The sequence below is a fragment of the Aulonocara sp. 'chitande type north' Nkhata Bay genome, linkage group LG16 (assembly GCF_057382095.1).
Source record: "Aulonocara sp. 'chitande type north' Nkhata Bay isolate Kocher_YH1m ecotype deep benthic linkage group LG16, A_spYH_male_GT1.1, whole genome shotgun sequence".
NCBI classification, from domain to species: domain Eukaryota; kingdom Metazoa; phylum Chordata; class Actinopteri; order Cichliformes; family Cichlidae; genus Aulonocara; species Aulonocara sp. 'chitande type north' Nkhata Bay.
In genome coordinates, this window is record NC_141359.1 from 15,248,241 (window position 1) to 15,268,054 (window position 19,814).

At 41.4% G+C, this 19,814-nt stretch overlaps 3 protein-coding genes across 3 annotated transcripts; all 3 read left to right on the forward strand.

Moving 5' to 3' along the window:
- Window positions 1–657: 657 nt before the first annotated feature.
- LOC147311178 (gamma-crystallin M3-like) lies at window positions 658–1,463 on the forward strand. Its single transcript, XM_086267728.1, has 3 exons — window positions 658–716; window positions 809–1,051; window positions 1,142–1,463. Exons 1-3 carry the CDS (start codon window positions 684–686, stop codon window positions 1,418–1,420), a joined length of 555 nt encoding a protein of 184 aa, XP_086123854.1. The 5' UTR covers window positions 658–683; the 3' UTR covers window positions 1,421–1,463.
- A 14,623-nt stretch (window positions 1,464–16,086) lies between these two features.
- On the forward strand, window positions 16,087–16,976 carry LOC147311179 (gamma-crystallin M3-like). Its single transcript, XM_086267727.1, has 3 exons — window positions 16,087–16,229; window positions 16,322–16,564; window positions 16,655–16,976. The coding sequence occupies exons 1-3, from the start codon at window positions 16,197–16,199 to the stop codon at window positions 16,931–16,933; spliced, it is 555 nt and encodes a 184-aa protein (XP_086123853.1). The 5' UTR covers window positions 16,087–16,196; the 3' UTR covers window positions 16,934–16,976.
- A 1,628-nt stretch (window positions 16,977–18,604) lies between these two features.
- Window positions 18,605–19,427, forward strand: LOC147311180 (gamma-crystallin M3-like). Its single transcript, XM_086265453.1, has 3 exons — window positions 18,605–18,674; window positions 18,788–19,030; window positions 19,113–19,427. Exons 1-3 carry the CDS (start codon window positions 18,645–18,647, stop codon window positions 19,386–19,388), a joined length of 549 nt encoding a protein of 182 aa, XP_086121579.1. The 5' UTR covers window positions 18,605–18,644; the 3' UTR covers window positions 19,389–19,427.
- Window positions 19,428–19,814: the final 387 nt, after the last annotated feature.

Here is a 19,814-nt window from a genome sequence, read left to right on the forward strand (position 1 = left end):
CATCACACATTGTACAGTTAGAGTTAGTGTTAAGGTGGGGTCATCACCTACCCAAAGGTCAAACGATCAAAAACATCAAACAAACACTCTGTAATTAACACTAATCTCACAGTTACATGATATCATACTTGCATTTGTCTAACACAGTCAATATTTTGTTGATGTATTCTTCCTCCTCTTTATCCGTTTGAGGATTTATAACCAAAATACAATATAAACAATTTCTGATGGAGTACGATGTAGTTGTATGTAAATGTATCAGCAACTAATTTAAAATGTCTTGTTGCTACAGTCAATTTATTTTTCATATTCTACAGTGGAAACAAGCATGTTCACCGTGAAAAACAATTCAAACACCCAGTTTTGACAGTTTATGTGTGACACGGGTCATAAACACAATTCTTAACAATTACATGGGCCAACCTATTCACATTTCACAAGCACGGTTGAAAATGCATTCTGTAAAAAGAGAAAAGGCCTTTCTAAAGACTGCTGGTGCCCAGTGTCTATAAAAAAAATGGACCTAACCTTTGCTTTCTGTGGGCCTCACTAGCAAGTTGCTGAGTAATGGGTTCTCTGGTGTAGGGGAGGGGTTTCTTTACGTTTGGTCAGGTATAAAAGAAAAGGGTTAAACCAGGTAGAGAACAGGACAGAACAGGAGTAACTACTCACTGGCAGGCAACATGAGCAACACTGGCATGAACATGAGGGGCAAGGTACAGATTTCTTTCTTTTTTAATCAACAGTGATTACTGCTTCCAAATAACTGCTGCTTTTTAAAGAAGGATTTTATTTTGCTGTTTTTCAGATCATCTTCTACGAGGACAGGAACTTCCAGGGTCGCTCCTATGAGTGCATGAGCGACTGCTCTGACATGACCTCCTACCTGAGCAGGTGTCACTCCTGCAGGGTGGAGAGCGGCTGCTTCATGGTCTATGACCGCCCCAACTACATGGGAAACCAGTATTTCATGAGGAGGGGCGAGTACGCTGACTACATGAGCATGATGGGCATGTCAGACTGCATCAGGTCTTGCCGTATGATCCACATGGTAGGAAAGCTGTGCTGTGGATATCATTTTCCTCCAGATAGGCTTGAATTATATATTCAAATTCTTTGTTGTGAACTGTTTCCCCTACAGTACAGAGGCCAGTTCAGGATGAGGATCTATGAGAGGGAGAACTTCGGTGGTCAGATGTACGAGCTGATGGACGACTGCGACAACATCATGGACCGCTACCGCATGTCCGACTGCATGTCCTGCAACGTGATGGATGGCCACTGGCTGATGTACGAGCAGCCCCACTACAGAGGCAGGATGATGTACATGAGGCCCGGAGAGTACAGGAGCTTCAGGGAGATGGGAATGAGCGGGATGAGGTTCATGAGCATGAGGCGCATCATGGACTCCTGTTACTAAATGTTCACTGTCCAATGCCACTAAATAAAATAATTTTACAGTACTTTGACCTTTGTCGAGATTATTAATTAACTCATCATGAAAAAAATGATACATTGTTGTGATACATATATATACTGAAAATATTTGAAGTTTTATAATTTTATCTGCAACAAACACAATAGCAAGCAAATATTGATTCTAAATTGTATTCAGCTGATGATACCTGATAATATAAAGTGTGATCTTGAATAGAATACCAATTAGCATTTTCAAAAACTGAAAGATAAAATCAAAATAAGGGAATTTTCAAACAATTGTCAAAGTAACATGTTTTCTGTTTATGTACAAAAGGCCAGCCAGTTCGCAGAACTCACGAACGGAGCCGCATCTGCGGAGTAAGATATCAGCATACGGCTGCCGTTTAGCCAATGAGCGGTGAGGCAACCCATTCTCTTCACCAATCAGAAGACACAATTCTACCTCATCATTACGCACATGTCGACGCAGAGAGTTCGGTCAGAGCTGCAGGTGGGAAGAGTCAGCAGAGTTTTACTCACCGTGTGGATTTTCATTCCTCTAATGCTGTTAGCGGTGTGCGTCCATGAGACTGTAAGTTTCTGTGTTTTATCGTGTTTGTTCTTTGCTGCGGCCATTATCCTCCCTTGTTTAATCCTTGGCGCACACTTTGTTTACCGATTGTTACTGCCGTTTACTGCGAAGCAGCCTCTGCCGTGCGGTCATTAAGGGACCGTCACTAATTTCTCATGTTAGCTCTAATGTAAAGTGCCTAGTTAGGATTTATGTAAATAGTAAAATTAGCATTTGTTGACACTCCCTTATTTTGGTTGAATGTTCCACTATCCAGTATTGTTTGTATTGTTGTATTACACATTTAATTCACTCTGTTCACCTAATTATGGAAGACTTTTATGTTCTTTCCAACAGAAACCACACCATCACTCACCACACGGCATATAGCATTTTACAGTCTGTTAAATCCCCTCACTCACATTATGGATGTGTGCTTCGGATTCTTGCTAAATAAATGAGTGAACGACAGATACCTGAGTGGCAGTGGATTTTGTGGATATGCCATCTGTTCTTATCGGACAACCCTGTTGAGATTGTGGATTCTTAGAGTCAGCACCTTATCATCTACATCAGTCATAGTCAGGAGGTCAAGTCCATCCCACTTACAGTGACCTCCTCCATTACATGGTCCTTCGAGCCGGATTTACAGTTTCACAGGCAAGATGGCTTTCTCATCCACTCCTCGTCCTCGTCGCGATGGTCATCGGCCTCGTTACCTCGATGACTTCTTGGTGCAGTTGCCAAGGAGATCACTACCACAGGTGCATGTGTCGCACAACCAGTCCCCTGATGACCATGGGGCACATCCCAACACCTCAGCCACTCCAGCTGACCAGACTTCTCAGCATGGCACCTCAGACGTGGTATTATCAGCACTGAGAGAAATGCAGGAAGATAATAATCAGCTCAGACGAGAGGTTCAGACTCTGCTTGGTGCCCTCTCTCTCCGGTCCTCAGCCCTCCAGACGTCACCAGCTCCCCAACCTTCTGCATTAAGCCCCAGTACCCAGGACCAGAGGCAGTCCTTGTGGACTGATTCCATGCCTCAGTCTCCTCATCCTGACCATGCCTCCAGACACTACCCACACACGGTACGTTCCTTTCACATACCAGAGGATGACATACAGGATTTACCTTGGCCAGAGGCATCACTTCCACTTGATCCTCAGAGTGCTGAGCCATTCCCTGTTCCACCACCTCCGGTATCAGAAATTCCTGCTAGTGCAGCAGCCTCAGGTCCTTTCAGATGTACGTCACCTTATCAGTACAGTCAACTTCCTGTGACTGAACAGGTCGGGAAAATTAACGTGAAGGACGAGTATGGGCCTGGAGCATGTGTGAAGAGGCAGGTCACCCCTGAATATGCAGAGCCATACACCTTTCAGCGCCAACAACCAGAAAGCTTCCGGGAGATGACTGGGGACCCGCCTCGCTGGCCGCCAACTGATTCCAAAGCCTGGAGGAAATATGGTCAGCACGAACCTCTACCAAGTACAGAGACCGTGTACCGGGGACCAACACCACACATTCCATACTTCACGTCTGATGACCCCAGCCAGTTCGCTCGTTTGCGAATGGCCCTTGACAATATCCTGCCTCACGATGCAACTGAACGTTTCAAGTACCAGATCCTAGTCGATCACCTCAAGTTGGAAGACGCCCTCCTTATTGCCGATTCCTACAGCAATAGTCGCTATCCATACAGCCAGACCATGTCATCCCTGATAGAGCTGTATGGTCAACCTCACAAACTTGCCCTGCAGCGGATCACTGACGTGTTGTCAGAATCTCCGGTGCGAAGTGGTGACAGCCGAGCGTTCCGTCTTTTCGCCCTGAAAGTGAGGGCTCTCGTGGGAATGTTAGAACAGCTTGGGAAAGAGGGGAGAGCAGAACTAGAGTGTGGGTCACACGTCACCAGACTGCTGTCCAAACTGCCACACAGTCTTCGAGCGCAGTTTAAGCGGTTCATCAGTCCTCTTCAGACACCCATCCCAACCTTAGCAGATTTGGCAGAGTGGCTTGAATATGAAGTCCGCATCCAAGATGATGATGTGTATTTCCATCATCATCAGCAACCTCGAGAGCCACGTGTGGATCGTGGGAAGGGTGCCAGACCCAAGCAGAGATCTGCAGCGGCAACCACAACCGTCTTATTGGGCTACAACCCTCCTGCTAAAGGCCCAGAGCCTCCAAAACAGGCATCACGTCCAGTTTCCCAAATTGGGGAAGCCAAAGAAATTCTGCCCCTTCTGTAATAATCTTCAGCACTATTTCAATCAGTGCACAGATTTCAAGAAGCTCAATATAGAGCAGAAGTTGTCTTGGATTCAGACAGGCAAGCGGTGCTGGAGATGTGGAAGGGACCATCCAGAGGCGCAATGCTACCTGAAAGCTAGATGCCAGCAATGCAATCAGGTGCATTTGGAGACACTCCATGAGATTAATGCATCGCGATCCACTAGTTCTGACAGACCGGCGGAGGAAGCTGTCCAACCCGTCACGTACTACGTTGATCCAACATGGGGGACCAGCTGTGTGCTACTGAAAATGGTCAGGGTGTGCCTCTATAATGGCAAAATGAAGCTAGAGACATATGCCATCCTAGATGATGGGTCAGAGCGCACAATCCTTCTTCACAGTGCTGGGCCTTCAGGGAAAGAGGGAGGAGTTGGCGCTCCGAACCATCCGACAAGATATTAGAACGGTGGAAGGACATTCCGTTTCCTTCTCTATAGCCTCCGCCACTGACCCTCGGAGACGGTTCCGGATCCAAAGAGCATTCACTGCCACTGAGCTTGGGCTTGCCAAACACTCACATCCAGCTGATGCACTGCAAAGGTCCTACCGCCACCTGCGAAGTCTTCCACTTCATTCGTTCCACCAAGCTCAACCATTATTGCTGATTGGCTCTGACTACCCACATCTCCTGACTCCAATAGAGCCTGTCCATCTGGGTCCACGGGGAGGACCAGCTGCACTCAAGACACGGCTGGGTTGGACTCTGCAGGGTCCAGCCAAGGTTCTTCTACATCAAGCCTCCACTCCTCAGTGTCTACTCACAAGCACCCTGACTCCCAGTGCTGAACTTCTCAGTAATGTAGCCAAGCTCTGGCAGATGGATGTTCTCCCATACCAGAATGAGAAGGTGGCCACACGTTCAAAACAGGATACCATGGCTGTCAAGATGCTAGAGGAGAAGACCATTAGAGTGGAGGTGGATGGTATCAACCGGTATGCCACCCCGTTGCTGTGGAAAGAAGAACCAGTCCCGCTTCATTCCACTAAGGACTCTGTCTTGGGTCACCTGCGAGCTACGGAGAAGCGCCTCCTGAAGACGCCTGTACAAGCAGCCACCTATAACCAGGAAATTCAGAAGCTGGTGGATGCAAGCTATGTGAGTAAACTGACCATCGCAGACATGGAGATGGATGGTAGCACCTGGTACATACCACACCACATGGTTCAGCATAATGGCAAGGATCGCGTTGTCTTCAACTGTTCTTTCGTGCACAATGGTAACAGCCTGAATCAGCATCTCCTACCTGGTCCTACCCTGGGCTCGACGCTCCTGGGTGTGTTACTTCGCTTCCGGGAGTATCCCATTGCAGTGAGCAGTGACATCAAGGGGATGTTTCATCAGGTCCACCTCTTGACTCAGGACAAGCCCTTCCTCCGGTTCCTCTGGAGAGATATGGATCGCACGAGGCAACCAGAGGTTTACGAATGGCAAGTGTTGCCTTTCGGGACGACATGCAGTCCCTGCTGTGCCACCTATGCTCTGCAGCGGCACGTTCTGGATCACAGCAGCCCCAGCGAGGATACCCGTCACACAGTGGAGAAATGTTTCTATGTTGACAATCTCCTCCAGAGCTTCGCATCATTTCCCGAAGCCCAGCAACTGGTTAACAAAATCCAGCAGTTGCTGCTCACCGGTGGCTTCGAATTACGACAGTGGGCTTCCAACTACCCAGAACTCATCAGTCATATGCCACCTGGATCAGTCTCACAGAGCAGTGAACTGTGGTTTTCCCCCGATGGGACTGATGTACCAGAGCGGACTCTGGGCCTGCAATGGCACTGTCAGTCTGACGAACTCAGATATCAGATTCGGCACACTGAGCAGTTGGTGGAGCCCACAATGCGCAACATCTATCGGGTTCTGGCCAAGCAGTATGATCCGCTTGGCCTTCTCATTCCTTACACCACTCGGGCCAAAATCCTGGTGCAGCATCTCTGGAGGAAAAGGAGAGACTGGGATGATCCAAATCTGCCAATCGACCTGCTGCAGCTGTGGCATGCATGGGAAAGTGAATTGATTCAGCTCCCTGATGTCTCCCTGCCACGTTGTTACGTGCAGCCAGAGACAGACCCATCCCTTTGCAAGCAGAGCATCCACATCTTCTCCGATGCATCTGAGAAGGCATATGGAGCTGTAGCCTACCTTCGGACAGAAGATCATATGGGGGGAATCCAGGTAGCCTTCCTAGCTGCCCGATCTCGAGTTGCTCCCGTCCGTCAACAGTCCATTCCGAGGTTGGAGCTCTGTGCTGCTCATGTGGGAGCCCAGCTTGCTGCCGTCCTCAAGAGGGAACTCACCCTTCATATCTCAAGCATTGTCTATTGGACCGACTCCACTACAGTCCTGAACTGGCTCCAGTCCCAATCCTGCCGCTACAAGATCTTTGTGGGCTCTAGAGTTGCAGATATTCAAGAGCTAACTGAAGGGAGCCTGTGGAGATATGTCAGATCAGGCGACAATCCTGCCGACGACATCACTCGAGGATTACGGCTCTCACAGCTCACCTCTCATCATCGGTGGCGCCGGGGCCCACCTTTTCTCTGGCAGGCGGCATCATACTGCCCGGAGCTCCCGAACCACGTTTCCCTTGATGATTCATCAGAGCTGCGGAAGGAGAGCTTCTGTGGGAACATCACCAGAATACCTGATCCACATCTACCTGATGTTGGTTCTTTCAGTGGCTACCAGATCTTGCTGGAAGCTTACGTTCGAGCTGTCCATGGGACAGCTGCTGACTCGATACCCACGGCAGAGGATTACAGGCAAGCGGAGTTAGCACTCCTCCGGAAGGTACAGGAAGACAGTTTCCCTGAAGATTTTGTTCGGCTGTCATCTCACAAACCGGTAGCTGCCAGCAGTCGCCTACTTGCCTTAGCTCCTGAGTATGACCCAGAGGCTCAACTGATTCGGGTAGGGGGGCGGCTTCGCAGATGTGAAACCCTCAGTCAAGACATCTTGCATCCTGTCGTTCTTGACCCTCAGCATCCTATCACAAAGCTCATCGTCCAGGATTGCGATCGCCAGCTTGCTCACCCGGGCTCCGAGAGGGTCTTTGCTGAGCTCCGGCGCAGATTCTGGATACTTCGAGGACGAGAGGCCGTCCGGAAGCACCAGTACAACTGTCCTGAATGCAGGAGGTGGCGCAGCCAGCCGGTCATTCCCAAGATGGCTGACCTTCCATTATCCAGTTTAAGACTTCATCGCCCAGCCTTCTATTCAACTGGGGTGGATTGCTTTGGCCCATACCTTGTCAAGATGGGGCGGCGTACAGAGAAACGGTGGGGGATCATCTTCAAATGCCTAACGACCCACGCAGTCTACCTTGATCTGCTTGCCAGCATGGACACTGACTCATTCCTGATGGGACTGCGTCGTTTCATCTCGAGACGTGGGAAGCCCTTCGAACTGCTGTCGGATCAAGGTACCAACTTCAGAGGTGGTAGCTCTGAACTCCAGGAGGCTTTCAACGCACTCGGCCCAGCTCTGAAGTCACAGTTGGCCAGCCAGCAGATTCATTTTCGTTTCAACCGTCCACAGGCTCCACATTTTGGTGGTTCCTGGGAACGGGAGATTCGTTCCATCAAGTCTGCGCTGCATACCATTCTCGGCTCGCAGCATGTCACCGAGGAAGTCTTTAGGACGATACTCAGCGAGGTAGAGAGCATCATCAACTCTAAGCCGCTAGGTTATGTCTCCTCAGACGTAGCAGACGTTGATCCGATCACTCCCAACATGTTGTTGATGGGGCGGCCTGATTCCGGTATGCCACAGGTCGTCTACCCAGAAGCCGAACTCCTGAGCCGTCGTAGGTGGAGACAATGTCAAGCCTTGGCGGATCAATTCTGGATCCACTACATCCGGAATTATCTACCTTCACTCCAGATGCGGCACAAATGGCAGCAGGAAAGAGATGAGTTGACTGTTGGCACTATCGTTCTCATTGTGGACCAGCAGCTCCCTCGTGCCCTATGGCCAGTTGGTAAGGTCAGCCAAGTAATCCCTGGAGCAGATGGCAGGGTTCGAACCGTTCAGATACAGGTTGGAGACAAGACATATACACGATCAGTGGGACGACTTATCAGACTTCCAGCTCTTCCACCGGAGTCTACTGCCTGACCTTCCTAAGTGAAGTGCACCTTTGCTCCGCAAAGTTGGGGGCGGCTGTACAAAAGGCCAGCCAGTTCGCAGAACTCACGAACGGAGCCGCATCTGCGGAGTAAGATATCAGCATACGGCTGCCGTTTAGCCAATGAGCGGTGAGGCAACCCATTCTCTTCACCAATCAGAAGACACAATTCTACCTCATCATTACGCACATGTCGACGCAGAGAGTTCGGTCAGAGCTGCAGGTGGGAAGAGTCAGCAGAGTTTTACTCACCGTGTGGATTTTCATTCCTCTAATGCTGTTAGCGGTGTGCGTCCATGAGACTGTAAGTTTCTGTGTTTTATCGTGTTTGTTCTTTGCTGCGGCCATTATCCTCCCTTGTTTAATCCTTGGCGCACACTTTGTTTACCGATTGTTACTGCCGTTTACTGCGAAGCAGCCTCTGCCGTGCGGTCATTAAGGGACCGTCACTAATTTCTCATGTTAGCTCTAATGTAAAGTGCCTAGTTAGGATTTATGTAAATAGTAAAATTAGCATTTGTTGACACTCCCTTATTTTGGTTGAATGTTCCACTATCCAGTATTGTTTGTATTGTTGTATTACACATTTAATTCACTCTGTTCACCTAATTATGGAAGACTTTTATGTTCTTTCCAACAGAAACCACACCATCACTCACCACACGGCATATAGCATTTTACAGTCTGTTAAATCCCCTCACTCACATTATGGATGTGTGCTTCGGATTCTTGCTAAATAAATGAGTGAACGACAGATACCTGAGTGGCAGTGGATTTTGTGGATATGCCATCTGTTCTTATCGGACAACCCTGTTGAGATTGTGGATTCTTAGAGTCAGCACCTTATCATCTACATCAGTCATAGTCAGGAGGTCAAGTCCATCCCACTTACAGTGACCTCCTCCATTACAGTTTATGTCATGTGTAAGTGTCATCTGACTGACACTAACTTGGTCATAAAAACATCTGATGATGCTAATCTATGTTAAATTTTTTAGCTTAAAATTTGGTTTTATGCATCATTAATAGTTTAAGTTTCTTTTATTCTTATTTTCTTATTTTTAATCACTAAATGAATTCTGAAACTATCTGTCCAGTATTTAGCTACAAGCTACAAGTGCTTAAAAATTGCTTGAGGATACGGTTGAAGTGACTCAGACCTACACCCTATAATGAAGTTGTAAATACTGTGACATGTTGTATATTTCTTAATAAAAAATTTGTTGCCATCATATACATGTATTGGGGTTTGTTTGTTTTTTCGTTTTAAAGGTGATGTGTCTAATATAAACAATCCCAGAAATTATTCAGTTTTTAACAATGACTCTGTTTGCATCAGGAACAATACAGACAGTGAGTCATTATTTACTGTGTTTGGATAATTGGTCATTGTGGTTTTACTCCTGAAGTTAAAAACAAGACACTTAAAAAAAATCAGACATTTATTTAGATTGTTGTACTGTGAAAGTTAATTCTAACATGTTGCATATTAAGAAAATACTGATTGTGCCATCTGTTTCCACTTGTATTATTATTTTTATTTATTATTTGGTGCAAGAAAAGACAATGGTTGCCATAAGCTCAATTCATAAATAAAGAGCCAAAAGGTTCTAAAAGGCTAAATCTAAATACAGAGTATTTATACAATTATCAATTTGAGAAATATTTATATTATTTAAGAAGGCAATCAAATCAGATACTACAAGAATCGAACACTGCAAAATTATGCAAACATAATGTTAAAAACAGACACATAAACCATGCTAAAACTGAATATATCTATAATCCTCCAAATAAATGATCATGATGATGACAATTAATAGTGCAAATTCTACAAAATGTTTTTCAGTTTCTGAGTTGCTGATTTTAACTTATGTCCAGAAAAAAATGTGCAATAAACATCTACATTCCATTAGCATGCACTGTGAGTTCTTTCTACTTTACAAAACCTTAATCAATTATTTTTATGTTACTCTGATTGAAGGTCTCTGGTTTAATGCATCTAAATGGGCACGACAACCTTAGAGCTGAGAATAGAGGCTTTGTGTTACTCGTCAAAAGGTTTTGATTGATTGATTGATTGAATCTTTATTTTGAACATGTTGAAAAAGTATAAAAAAATAGAATTAAAAGAGACAAATGAACAAAGCAAACAAAAGGAAAACGAGCAACCACAACTCCAAATAACGTCCATGTTCAAAAAGGAGCAGGAAGAAGCATAAGCTCATTTAATCCCACCCCTTTTCCACTATCTAGTATCAATAGACTACAGAAATACCTCCTTGTAATTACATTATATGTTATGTGTAATTTTTTTTTTTTTTTTTTAATATATACACATATATGTTTCTATCTATCCATACCTACGTATATACACACATACGCACATATACACATTTTCAATAACCCTATTAACACCTGAAGGATACACAACCTACAATTTTATATATATTTAATATATATATATATATATATATACATATATATATATATATACATATATACATATATATATATATATACATATATATATACACACATACATACACACACATACACATATATATATATACATATATATACATATACATATATACATATACACATATATATATATACACATGCATACATACATACATATACATACATATACACATACATATATACCCATACCAACAAACCCGTGCATGCGCACACACATGAAAATATTAGACAAGAACACCCTATCAAATCTCTACCTTTTCCCTGTACCCTGTAAAAACCATATCCTTAAACCGCTTTTTAAACTGCGCCATGCTTGGACATTGCTTCATATCTTTACTTAGTCTGTTCCACAGCTTCACTCCACACACAGAGATGCAAAAACTTTTTAATGTTGTACGGATACGAGGATGTTTTAAATTTAATTCCCCCCTCAAATTGTATCCCCGTTCCCTTTTAGAAAACATTTTTAGAATATTGTCAGGAAGCAGGTTATTTATTGCTTTATATATAATTTGTGCTGTGAGAAAATGAACCAGATCTGTGAATTTTAGAATTTTTGATTTTAAGAATAGTGGATTTGTATGATCTCTGTAACCAGTTTTATGGATTATCCTTATGGCCCTTTTTTGTAATATAAAGATTGATGATAGCGAACATTTGTAAGTATTGCCCCAAACCTCTGCACAGTAATTCAAATACGGTGCAATCAGGGAACAATAGAGAATGTGGAGTGATTTGTGGTCCAGAATGTGTTTTACTTTACTCAAGATTGAGACACTTCTTGAAATTTTGTTATGTATATGATTTATATGAGACTTCCAGTTTAATTTATCATCTATAATCACACCAAGAAACTTATGTTCAAGTACTCTTTCAATTTCCACACCATCTACATGAATCTGCACTTGTGCATTTCTAAGGGAATTCCCAAATAAGATAATTTTAGTTTTACTTAGATTTAGCGATAGTTTGTTCCTGTTAAACCATTTTTTAATTTTGCACATTTCTGAAGTAATTGTATCCAGCAGCTCCTTTAGATTCCCCCCAGAACAAAAAATATTTGTGTCATCTGCAAATAATACTAATTTTAATATATCAGATGCCTTACAAATATCATTTATATAAATAATAAATAATTTTGGACCCAGTACAGAGCCTTGTGGAACACCACAAGCAATGTCCAAGCATGATGAGGAATGGACACCCAGCTTCACAAATTGTTTCCGGTCACTTAAATAATTTTTCACCCATTGCAGTACAACCCCCCTAATCCCATACCGTTCCAGTTTATTAATTAATATGTCATGATTGATTGTGTCGAATGCTTTCTTGAGATCCAGAAATACTCCAGCTGCATACTGTTTCTGATCTATAGCATTCGTAATCTCCTCAATTGATTCGATTAATGCCAGAGATGTTGATCTTTTTGATCTGAATCCATATTGACTGTCAGAGAGTAATTTATATTTATCTAAGAATTTGTCTAATCGTTTATTAAACAGGTTTTCTAGGATTTTGGAGAATTGTGGTAGTAAAGAAACAGGCCTGTAATTTGTGAAGTGGCGTCTATCCCCGGTTTTATACAGCGGCACAACTTTAGCTATTTTCATTTTGTTTGGCACTTTTCCCGTCTGAAATGATAAGTTGCAAATATATGTTAGAGGTCCTACAATTCCTTCAATCACCTTCTTGACGATTTTCATGTCAATATCATTACAATCAGTGGATGTTTTATATTTACACATGTGTACAATGTCAATTATTTCTTTTTCCTCCACTGATGTGAGGAACATTGAGTTAGGGTTCCTATCAATCAGGTTTTCACTACATTCTACTGATGGCAGTGACTCAGGAATTTGTTCTGCCAGTTTTGGTCCAATATTTACAAAATAATGATTAAAGCTGTTGACCTTATCAGCAGTGTTTTCCATAATATTGCCATTATCGATAAAGTATTGTGGATAACTTTGTTGTCCAGAATTATTTTTAATGATACCGTTTAAAACATCCCATATTCCTTTCATATTATGTTTATTGTTGTTCAATATTTTACTATAATACTCCTTTCTACATACACGTATAATATTGGTCAACTTATTTTTGTATTTTTTATATTTATTTTCAGCTTCTTTTGTTCTTTGTTTTAGGTATTCCCTATAGAGTGTATTTTTCTTTTTACATGCATTTTGTAAACCCTTAGTGAGCCATGGTCTATCTGAATATTTGTGCTTTCTGTTGTATTTTATTGTTGGACAGTTTTTATCGTACAACTCCATGAATATTCTTAAAAATATGCCATATGCAATATCAATATCAGCTTCTTTGTACACCTTGTCCCAGTCCTGATTTAATAGATCGTTCTTAAATGCAGTCATCGTTTCTTCCGTCCTTACACGTCTGTATCTCAGTTGTTCTTCATGCTGATTTTTCTTATAATTAGTGTCATAAACTGCAAAAACTGGTAGGTGATCACTGATGTCATTAATTAATATTCCGCTCACAATGTTGTTTTCCATATTGTTAGTGAAAATATTGTCAAGTAAGGTGGCACAATGTGGTGTAATTCTGCTAGGCCTGGTTATTTTAGGATGTAAACTCAAACTGTACATAGTGTTTAGGAATTCGTCGGTCATTTTATGCTTTTTTGGATTCAACAGGTCAATATTAAAATCACCACAGATAAACATAACTTTTTGATTTGTTTTAGAGAATATTTCCTCTATGAAGTCATTAAATACTTGAATACTAGAGCCAGGTGTTCTATATATACAGCTAATTATTACATTTTTTTCTTTTTCCTTATAAATTTCAATTGTTATACATTCTAGTAAATTATCAATTACAGTTGTCATACTTTCTACCACCTTGTAGTTTAGGTTTTTATCCACATACACAGCTACTCCCCCTCCACTCTTGTTCCTTCTATTTACAAAATTCACTTCATATCCCTCCAGTCCAAAGTCCATTCCTTTCTCCGCATTGATCCATGTTTCAGAAATGGCAATAATTCCAAATGGATTTGTCAACTCATTTAGATATTCCTTTATATTGTTGAAGTTGGCATACAGACTTCTGCTATTAAAATGGATTATTGATAATTAGCTTTCCGTGTTGATGGTGTGCTTAAACTGTTCATCAGTGAAGTAGCAGCAGTTACAGCTGATGTTGTAGAAGAAATTATTTTCCGGGTCTATATCCTTTTCTAAGTCTAGAACATTATGGTCTGTGTATCGAAATGTTCTCAGTTCCAGATTATCATAAAGAGAATTCCAATGAGTTATGTTGATATTGTTGCCGGATGCAGATGAAGTTCTTTTGGACTGTGCCATGTGTTGTGTTGTGTGTCACGTCACATGTGTATTCATACCTCCAGAGTAAGTTGACCTCAGTATTTGTCCAGCTCTTCCATATTTCTGATGACCAACACTTTGGCTTGTTCCGGTGTTCCATTGAGTTTAATGAATACTTTGCAGTTGGTGGTCCATGTATTTTGAATTTTTCCCTGTTTCTTCAAGTAACGTGCTTTCCTGGCAATGTCCGCATTTCTTTTTATCAGATGTTCGTTCATGAAGACATCGGATCCTTTCAGTTTCCTTCCTTGTTTTAACAGTGCTGTTTTCTGTTTTCTGATTGCAAATCTCACAATGATGGCTGGTTTGTTACTGTCATTTTTTCGGGGTAGAGGGTGGCAAGCCTCAATGTTGTTATAATCCACTTCCACACCTTTGGACCGTAGAAAGGTAACCACTTGATGCTCCGTGGAGTTGACATCTTCCTCTCCTGACATCTTCCTTATGTTACTCTGATTGAAGGTCTCTGGTTTAATGCATCTAAATGGGCACGACAACCTTAGAGCTGAGAATAGAGGCTTTGTGTTACTCGTCAAAAGATACTACAAGAATCGAACACTGCAAAATTATGCAAACATAATGTTAAAAACAGACACATAAACCATGCTAAAACTGAATATATCTATAATCCTCCAAATAAATGATCATGATGATGACAATTAATAGTGCAAATTCTACAAAATGTTTTTCAGTTTCTGAGTTGCTGATTTTAACTTATGTCCAGAAAAAAATGTGCAATAAACATCTACATTCCATTAGCATGCACTGTGAGTTCTTTCTACTTTACAAAACCTTAATCAATTATTTTTATGTTACTCTGATTGAAGGTCTCTGGTTTAATGCATCTAAATGGGCACGACAACCTTAGAGCTGAGAATAGAGGCTTTGTGTTACTCGTCAAAAGGTTTTGATTGATTGATTGATTGAATCTTTATTTTGAACATGTTGAAAAAGTATAAAAAAATAGAATTAAAAGAGACAAATGAACAAAGCAAACAAAAGGAAAACGAGCAACCACAACTCCAAATAACGTCCATGTTGTTATAAGTGAGGGATAAAACAGCTTCAGTTTTTACAGAATGAAGGCAAAATTGTACACGGCTTCTTTAGTTATGGTAAGGGTATAACAAACATTAAGCCATAGGTAAAAAATCTCTCCTTTATTTTGGAGAAAGCCAAAACTGACTTTTTGGGGGTAAAGTTTGTGGTGTTTTCTTTGTGCCCTTGACTAAGACTGGGAGAATAATTTAATAAAAAGAAACATCACACATTGTACAGTTAGAGTTAGTGTTAAGGTGGGGTCATCACCTACCCAAAGGTCAAACGATCAAAAACATCAAACAAACACTCTGTAATTAACACTAATCTCACAGTTACATGATATCATACTTGCATTTGTCTAACACAGTCAATATTTTGTTGATGTATTCTTCCTCCTCTTTATCCGTTTGAGGATTTATAACCAAAATACAATATAAACAATTTCTGATGGAGTACGATGTAGTTGTATGTAAATGTATCAGCAACTAATTTAAAATGTCTTGTTGCTACAGTCAATTTATTTTTCATATTCTACAGTGGAAACAAGCATGTTCACCGTGAAAAACAATTCAAACACCCAGTTTTGACAGTTTATGTGTGACACGGGTCATAAACACAATTCTTAACAATTACATGGGCCAACCTATTCACATTTCACAAGCACGGTTGAAAATGCATTCTGTAAAAAGAGAAAAGGCCTTTCTAAAGACTGCTGGTGCCCAGTGTCTATAAAAAAAATGGACCTAACCTTTGCTTTCTGTGGGCCTCACTAGCAAGTTGCTGAGTAATGGGTTCTCTGGTGTAGGGGAGGGGTTTCTTTACGTTTGGTCAGGTATAAAAGAAAAGGGTTAAACCAGGTAGAGAACAGGACAGAACAGGAGTAACTACTCACTTGCAGGCAACATGAGCAACACTGGCATGAACATGAGGGGCAAGGTACAGATTTCTTTCTTTTTTAATCAACAGTGATTACTGCTTCCAAATAACTGCTGCTTTTTAAAGAAGGATTTTATTTTGCTGTTTTTCAGATCATCTTCTACGAGGACAGGAACTTCCAGGGTCGCTCCTATGAGTGCATGAGCGACTGCTCTGACATGACCTCCTACCTGAGCAGGTGTCACTCCTGCAGGGTGGAGAGCGGCTGCTTCATGGTCTATGACCGCCCCAACTACATGGGAAACCAGTATTTCATGAGGAGGGGCGAGTACGCTGACTACATGAGCATGATGGGCATGTCAGACTGCATCAGGTCTTGCCGTATGATCCACATGGTAGGAAAGCTGTGCTGTGGATATCATTTTCCTCCAGATAGGCTTGAATTATATATTCAAATTCTTTGTTGTGAACTGTTTCCCCTACAGTACAGAGGCCAGTTCAGGATGAGGATCTATGAGAGGGAGAACTTCGGTGGTCAGATGTACGAGCTGATGGACGACTGCGACAGCATCATGGACCGCTACCGCATGTCCGACTGCATGTCCTGCAACGTGATGGATGGCCACTGGCTGATGTACGAGCAGCCCCACTACAGAGGCAGGATGATGTACATGAGGCCCGGAGAGTACAGGAGCTTCAGGGAGATGGGAATGAGCGGGATGAGGTTCATGAGCATGAGGCGCATCATGGACTCCTGTTACTAAATGTTCACTGTCCAATGCCACTAAATAAAATAATTTTACAGTACTTTGACCTTTGTCGAGATTATTAATTAACTCATCATGAAAAAAATGATACATTGTTGTGATACATATATATACTGAAAATATTTGAAGTTTTATAATTTTATCTGCAACAAACACAATAGCAAGCAAATATTGATTCTAAATTGTATTCAGCTGATGATACCTGATAATATAAAGTGTGATCTTGAATAGAATACCAATTAGCATTTTCAAAAACTGAAAGATAAAATCAAAATAAGGGAATTTTCAAACAATTGTCAAAGTAACATGTTTTCTGTTTATGTCATGTGTAAGTGTCATCTGACTGACACTAACTTGGTCATAAAAACATCTGATGATGCTAATCTAGGTTAAATTTTTTAGCTTAAAATTTGGTTTTATGCATCATTAATAGTTTACGTTTCTTTTATTCTTATTTTCTTATTTTTAATCACTAAATGAATTCTGAAACTATCTGTCCAGTATTTAGCTACAAGCTACAAGTGCTTAAAAATTGCTTGAGGATACGGTTGAAGTGACTCAGACCTACACCCTATAATGAAGTTGTAAATACTGTGACATGTTGTATATTTCTTAATAAAAAATTTGTTGCCATCATATACATGTATTGGGGTTTGTTTGTTTTTTCGTTTTAAAGGTGATGTGTCTAATATAAACAATCCCAGAAATTATTCAGTTTTTAACAATGACTCTGTTTGCATCAGGAACAATACAGACAGTGAGTCATTATTTACTGTGTTTGGATAATTGGTCATTGTGGTTTTACTCCTGAAGTTAAAAACAAGACACTTAAAAAAAATCAGACATTTATTTAGATTGTTGTACTGTGAAAGTTAATTCTAACATGTTGCATATTAAGAAAATACTGATTGTGCCATCTGTTTCCACTTGTATTATTATTTTTATTTATTATTTGGTGCAAGAAAAGACAATGGTTGCCATAAGCTCAATTCATAAATAAAGAGCCAAAAGGTTCTAAAAGGCTAAATCTAAATACAGAGTATTTAGATTTAGCCTTTTTACAGAGTAAAATACAATTATCAATTTGAGAAATATTTATATTATTTAAGAAGGCAATCAAATCAGATACTACAAGAATCGAACACTGCAAAATTATGCAAACATAATGTTAAAAACAGACACATAAACCATGCTAAAACTGAATATATCTATAATCCTCCAAATAAATGATCATGATGATGACAATTAATAGTGCAAATTCTACAAAATGTTTTTCAGTTTCTGAGTTGCTGATTTTAACTTATGTCCAGAAAAAAATGTGCAATAAACATCTACATTCCATTAGCATGCACTGTGAGTTCTTTCTACTTTACAAAACCTTAATCAATTATTTTTATGTTACTCTGATTGAAGGTCTCTGGTTTAATGCATCTAAATGGGCACGACAACCTTAGAGCTGAGAATAGAGGCTTTGTGTTACTCGTCAAAAGGTCAAATTTCTAAAGTCTTCGCTTGCCCAATCATGTGATTATATGACACAGTACCGCATGCTGGTACAGCTCTCTATACCATGTTGCTGGGTCAGGGGTTTAAACAATGGGGGCCCACTGACTCTGTAGGGTTTGGTCAGGTATAAAAGCAAGGGTTAAACCAAAGAGGACAGCAGTGCAGCAGTAGCAGTAGCAACAGCAGCAGCTCATCATTAAGTATGTCCACCACTGACATGAGCATGGGCAAGGTGAGCTTATGAACGTCATGAACGTCATATGCACTGATGTTGTAGAGCATACAGAATATAGATCGTATTATTTCGGTGAACTCTAAATGAACTAATGCACTCCTTTTTTCCAGATCATCTTCTACGAGGACAGGAACTTCCAGGGTCGCTCCTATGAGTGCATGAGCGATTGCGCCGACATGTCCTCCTACCTGAGCAGGTGTCACTCCTGCAGGGTGGAGAGCGGCTGCTTCATGGTCTATGACCGCCCCAACTACATGGGAAACCAGTATTTCATGAGGAGGGGCGAGTACGCTGACTACATGAGCATGATGGGCATGAGCGGTGGTATCAGGTCTTGCCGTATGATCCCCATGGTAGGTAGAATGCAGCATGAAATCCTGTTTCTAGTACAAGTGCAAACTCCATAACACATTATTTTTCCATTCTCTCTAACAGTACAGAGGCCAGTTCAGGATGAGGATCTATGAGAGGGAGAACTTTGGTGGTCAGATGTACGAGCTGATGGACGACTGCGACAGCATCATGGACCGCTACCGCATGTCCGACTGCCAGTCGTGCCACGTGATGGATGGCCACTGGCTGATGTACGAGCAAGCCCACTACAGAGGCAGGATGATGTACATGAGGCCCGGAGAGTACAGGAGCTTCAGGGAGATGGGAATGAGCGGGATGAGGTTCATGAGCATGAGGCGCATCATGGACATGTGCTAAACAAATTCACAAAAAATAAAAGATAAAGACAAAATCTTACATCAGTGACTTTTTCTGTTGTTCTTTATTATCTCCTCTAATATAGTGAATAAACGATCATTAAAGGGGTTTGAAAGGGGAAAAACACAATGAAATGGTTACATTATTCTCTAGAGACACACACCATCACCATCAACTTAATAAAATAATAAATACACCACATGAACTTGGGGGAAAAATTTAATTCTCTATAAATAATCAAAAAGTGTGCCACAGTTTTATAAACTAATCCCAGTATTATACACAGCACACATTAAATATTGTTGTTCTATTAAACCACGTCAAAGTCTAGTTTTGATTAAAAACCTCTTTATTGCAGATCAGTAAGTTATTAAGCAGTGTTAACTTAAAACCCCAAACAAAGTAAATATAATATTTAATTTAATC

Excerpts from the sequence above, each read along its gene's own strand:
- LOC147311179 (XM_086267727.1), top strand. The coding sequence starts at position 16,197 with ATGAGCAACACTGGCATGAACATGAGGGGCAAG. Across the intron at positions 16,230-16,321 it reads GCATGAACATGAGGGGCAAG|ATCATCTTCTACGAGGACAG; the intron begins GTACAGATTTCT and ends GCTGTTTTTCAG. Across the intron at positions 16,565-16,654 it reads CTTGCCGTATGATCCACATG|TACAGAGGCCAGTTCAGGAT; the intron begins GTAGGAAAGCTG and ends TTTCCCCTACAG.
- LOC147311178 (XM_086267728.1), top strand. The coding sequence starts at position 684 with ATGAGCAACACTGGCATGAACATGAGGGGCAAG. Across the intron at positions 717-808 it reads GCATGAACATGAGGGGCAAG|ATCATCTTCTACGAGGACAG; the intron begins GTACAGATTTCT and ends GCTGTTTTTCAG. Across the intron at positions 1,052-1,141 it reads CTTGCCGTATGATCCACATG|TACAGAGGCCAGTTCAGGAT; the intron begins GTAGGAAAGCTG and ends TTTCCCCTACAG.
- LOC147311180 (XM_086265453.1), top strand. The coding sequence starts at position 18,645 with ATGTCCACCACTGACATGAGCATGGGCAAG. Across the intron at positions 18,675-18,787 it reads CTGACATGAGCATGGGCAAG|ATCATCTTCTACGAGGACAG; the intron begins GTGAGCTTATGA and ends CCTTTTTTCCAG. Across the intron at positions 19,031-19,112 it reads CTTGCCGTATGATCCCCATG|TACAGAGGCCAGTTCAGGAT; the intron begins GTAGGTAGAATG and ends TCTCTCTAACAG.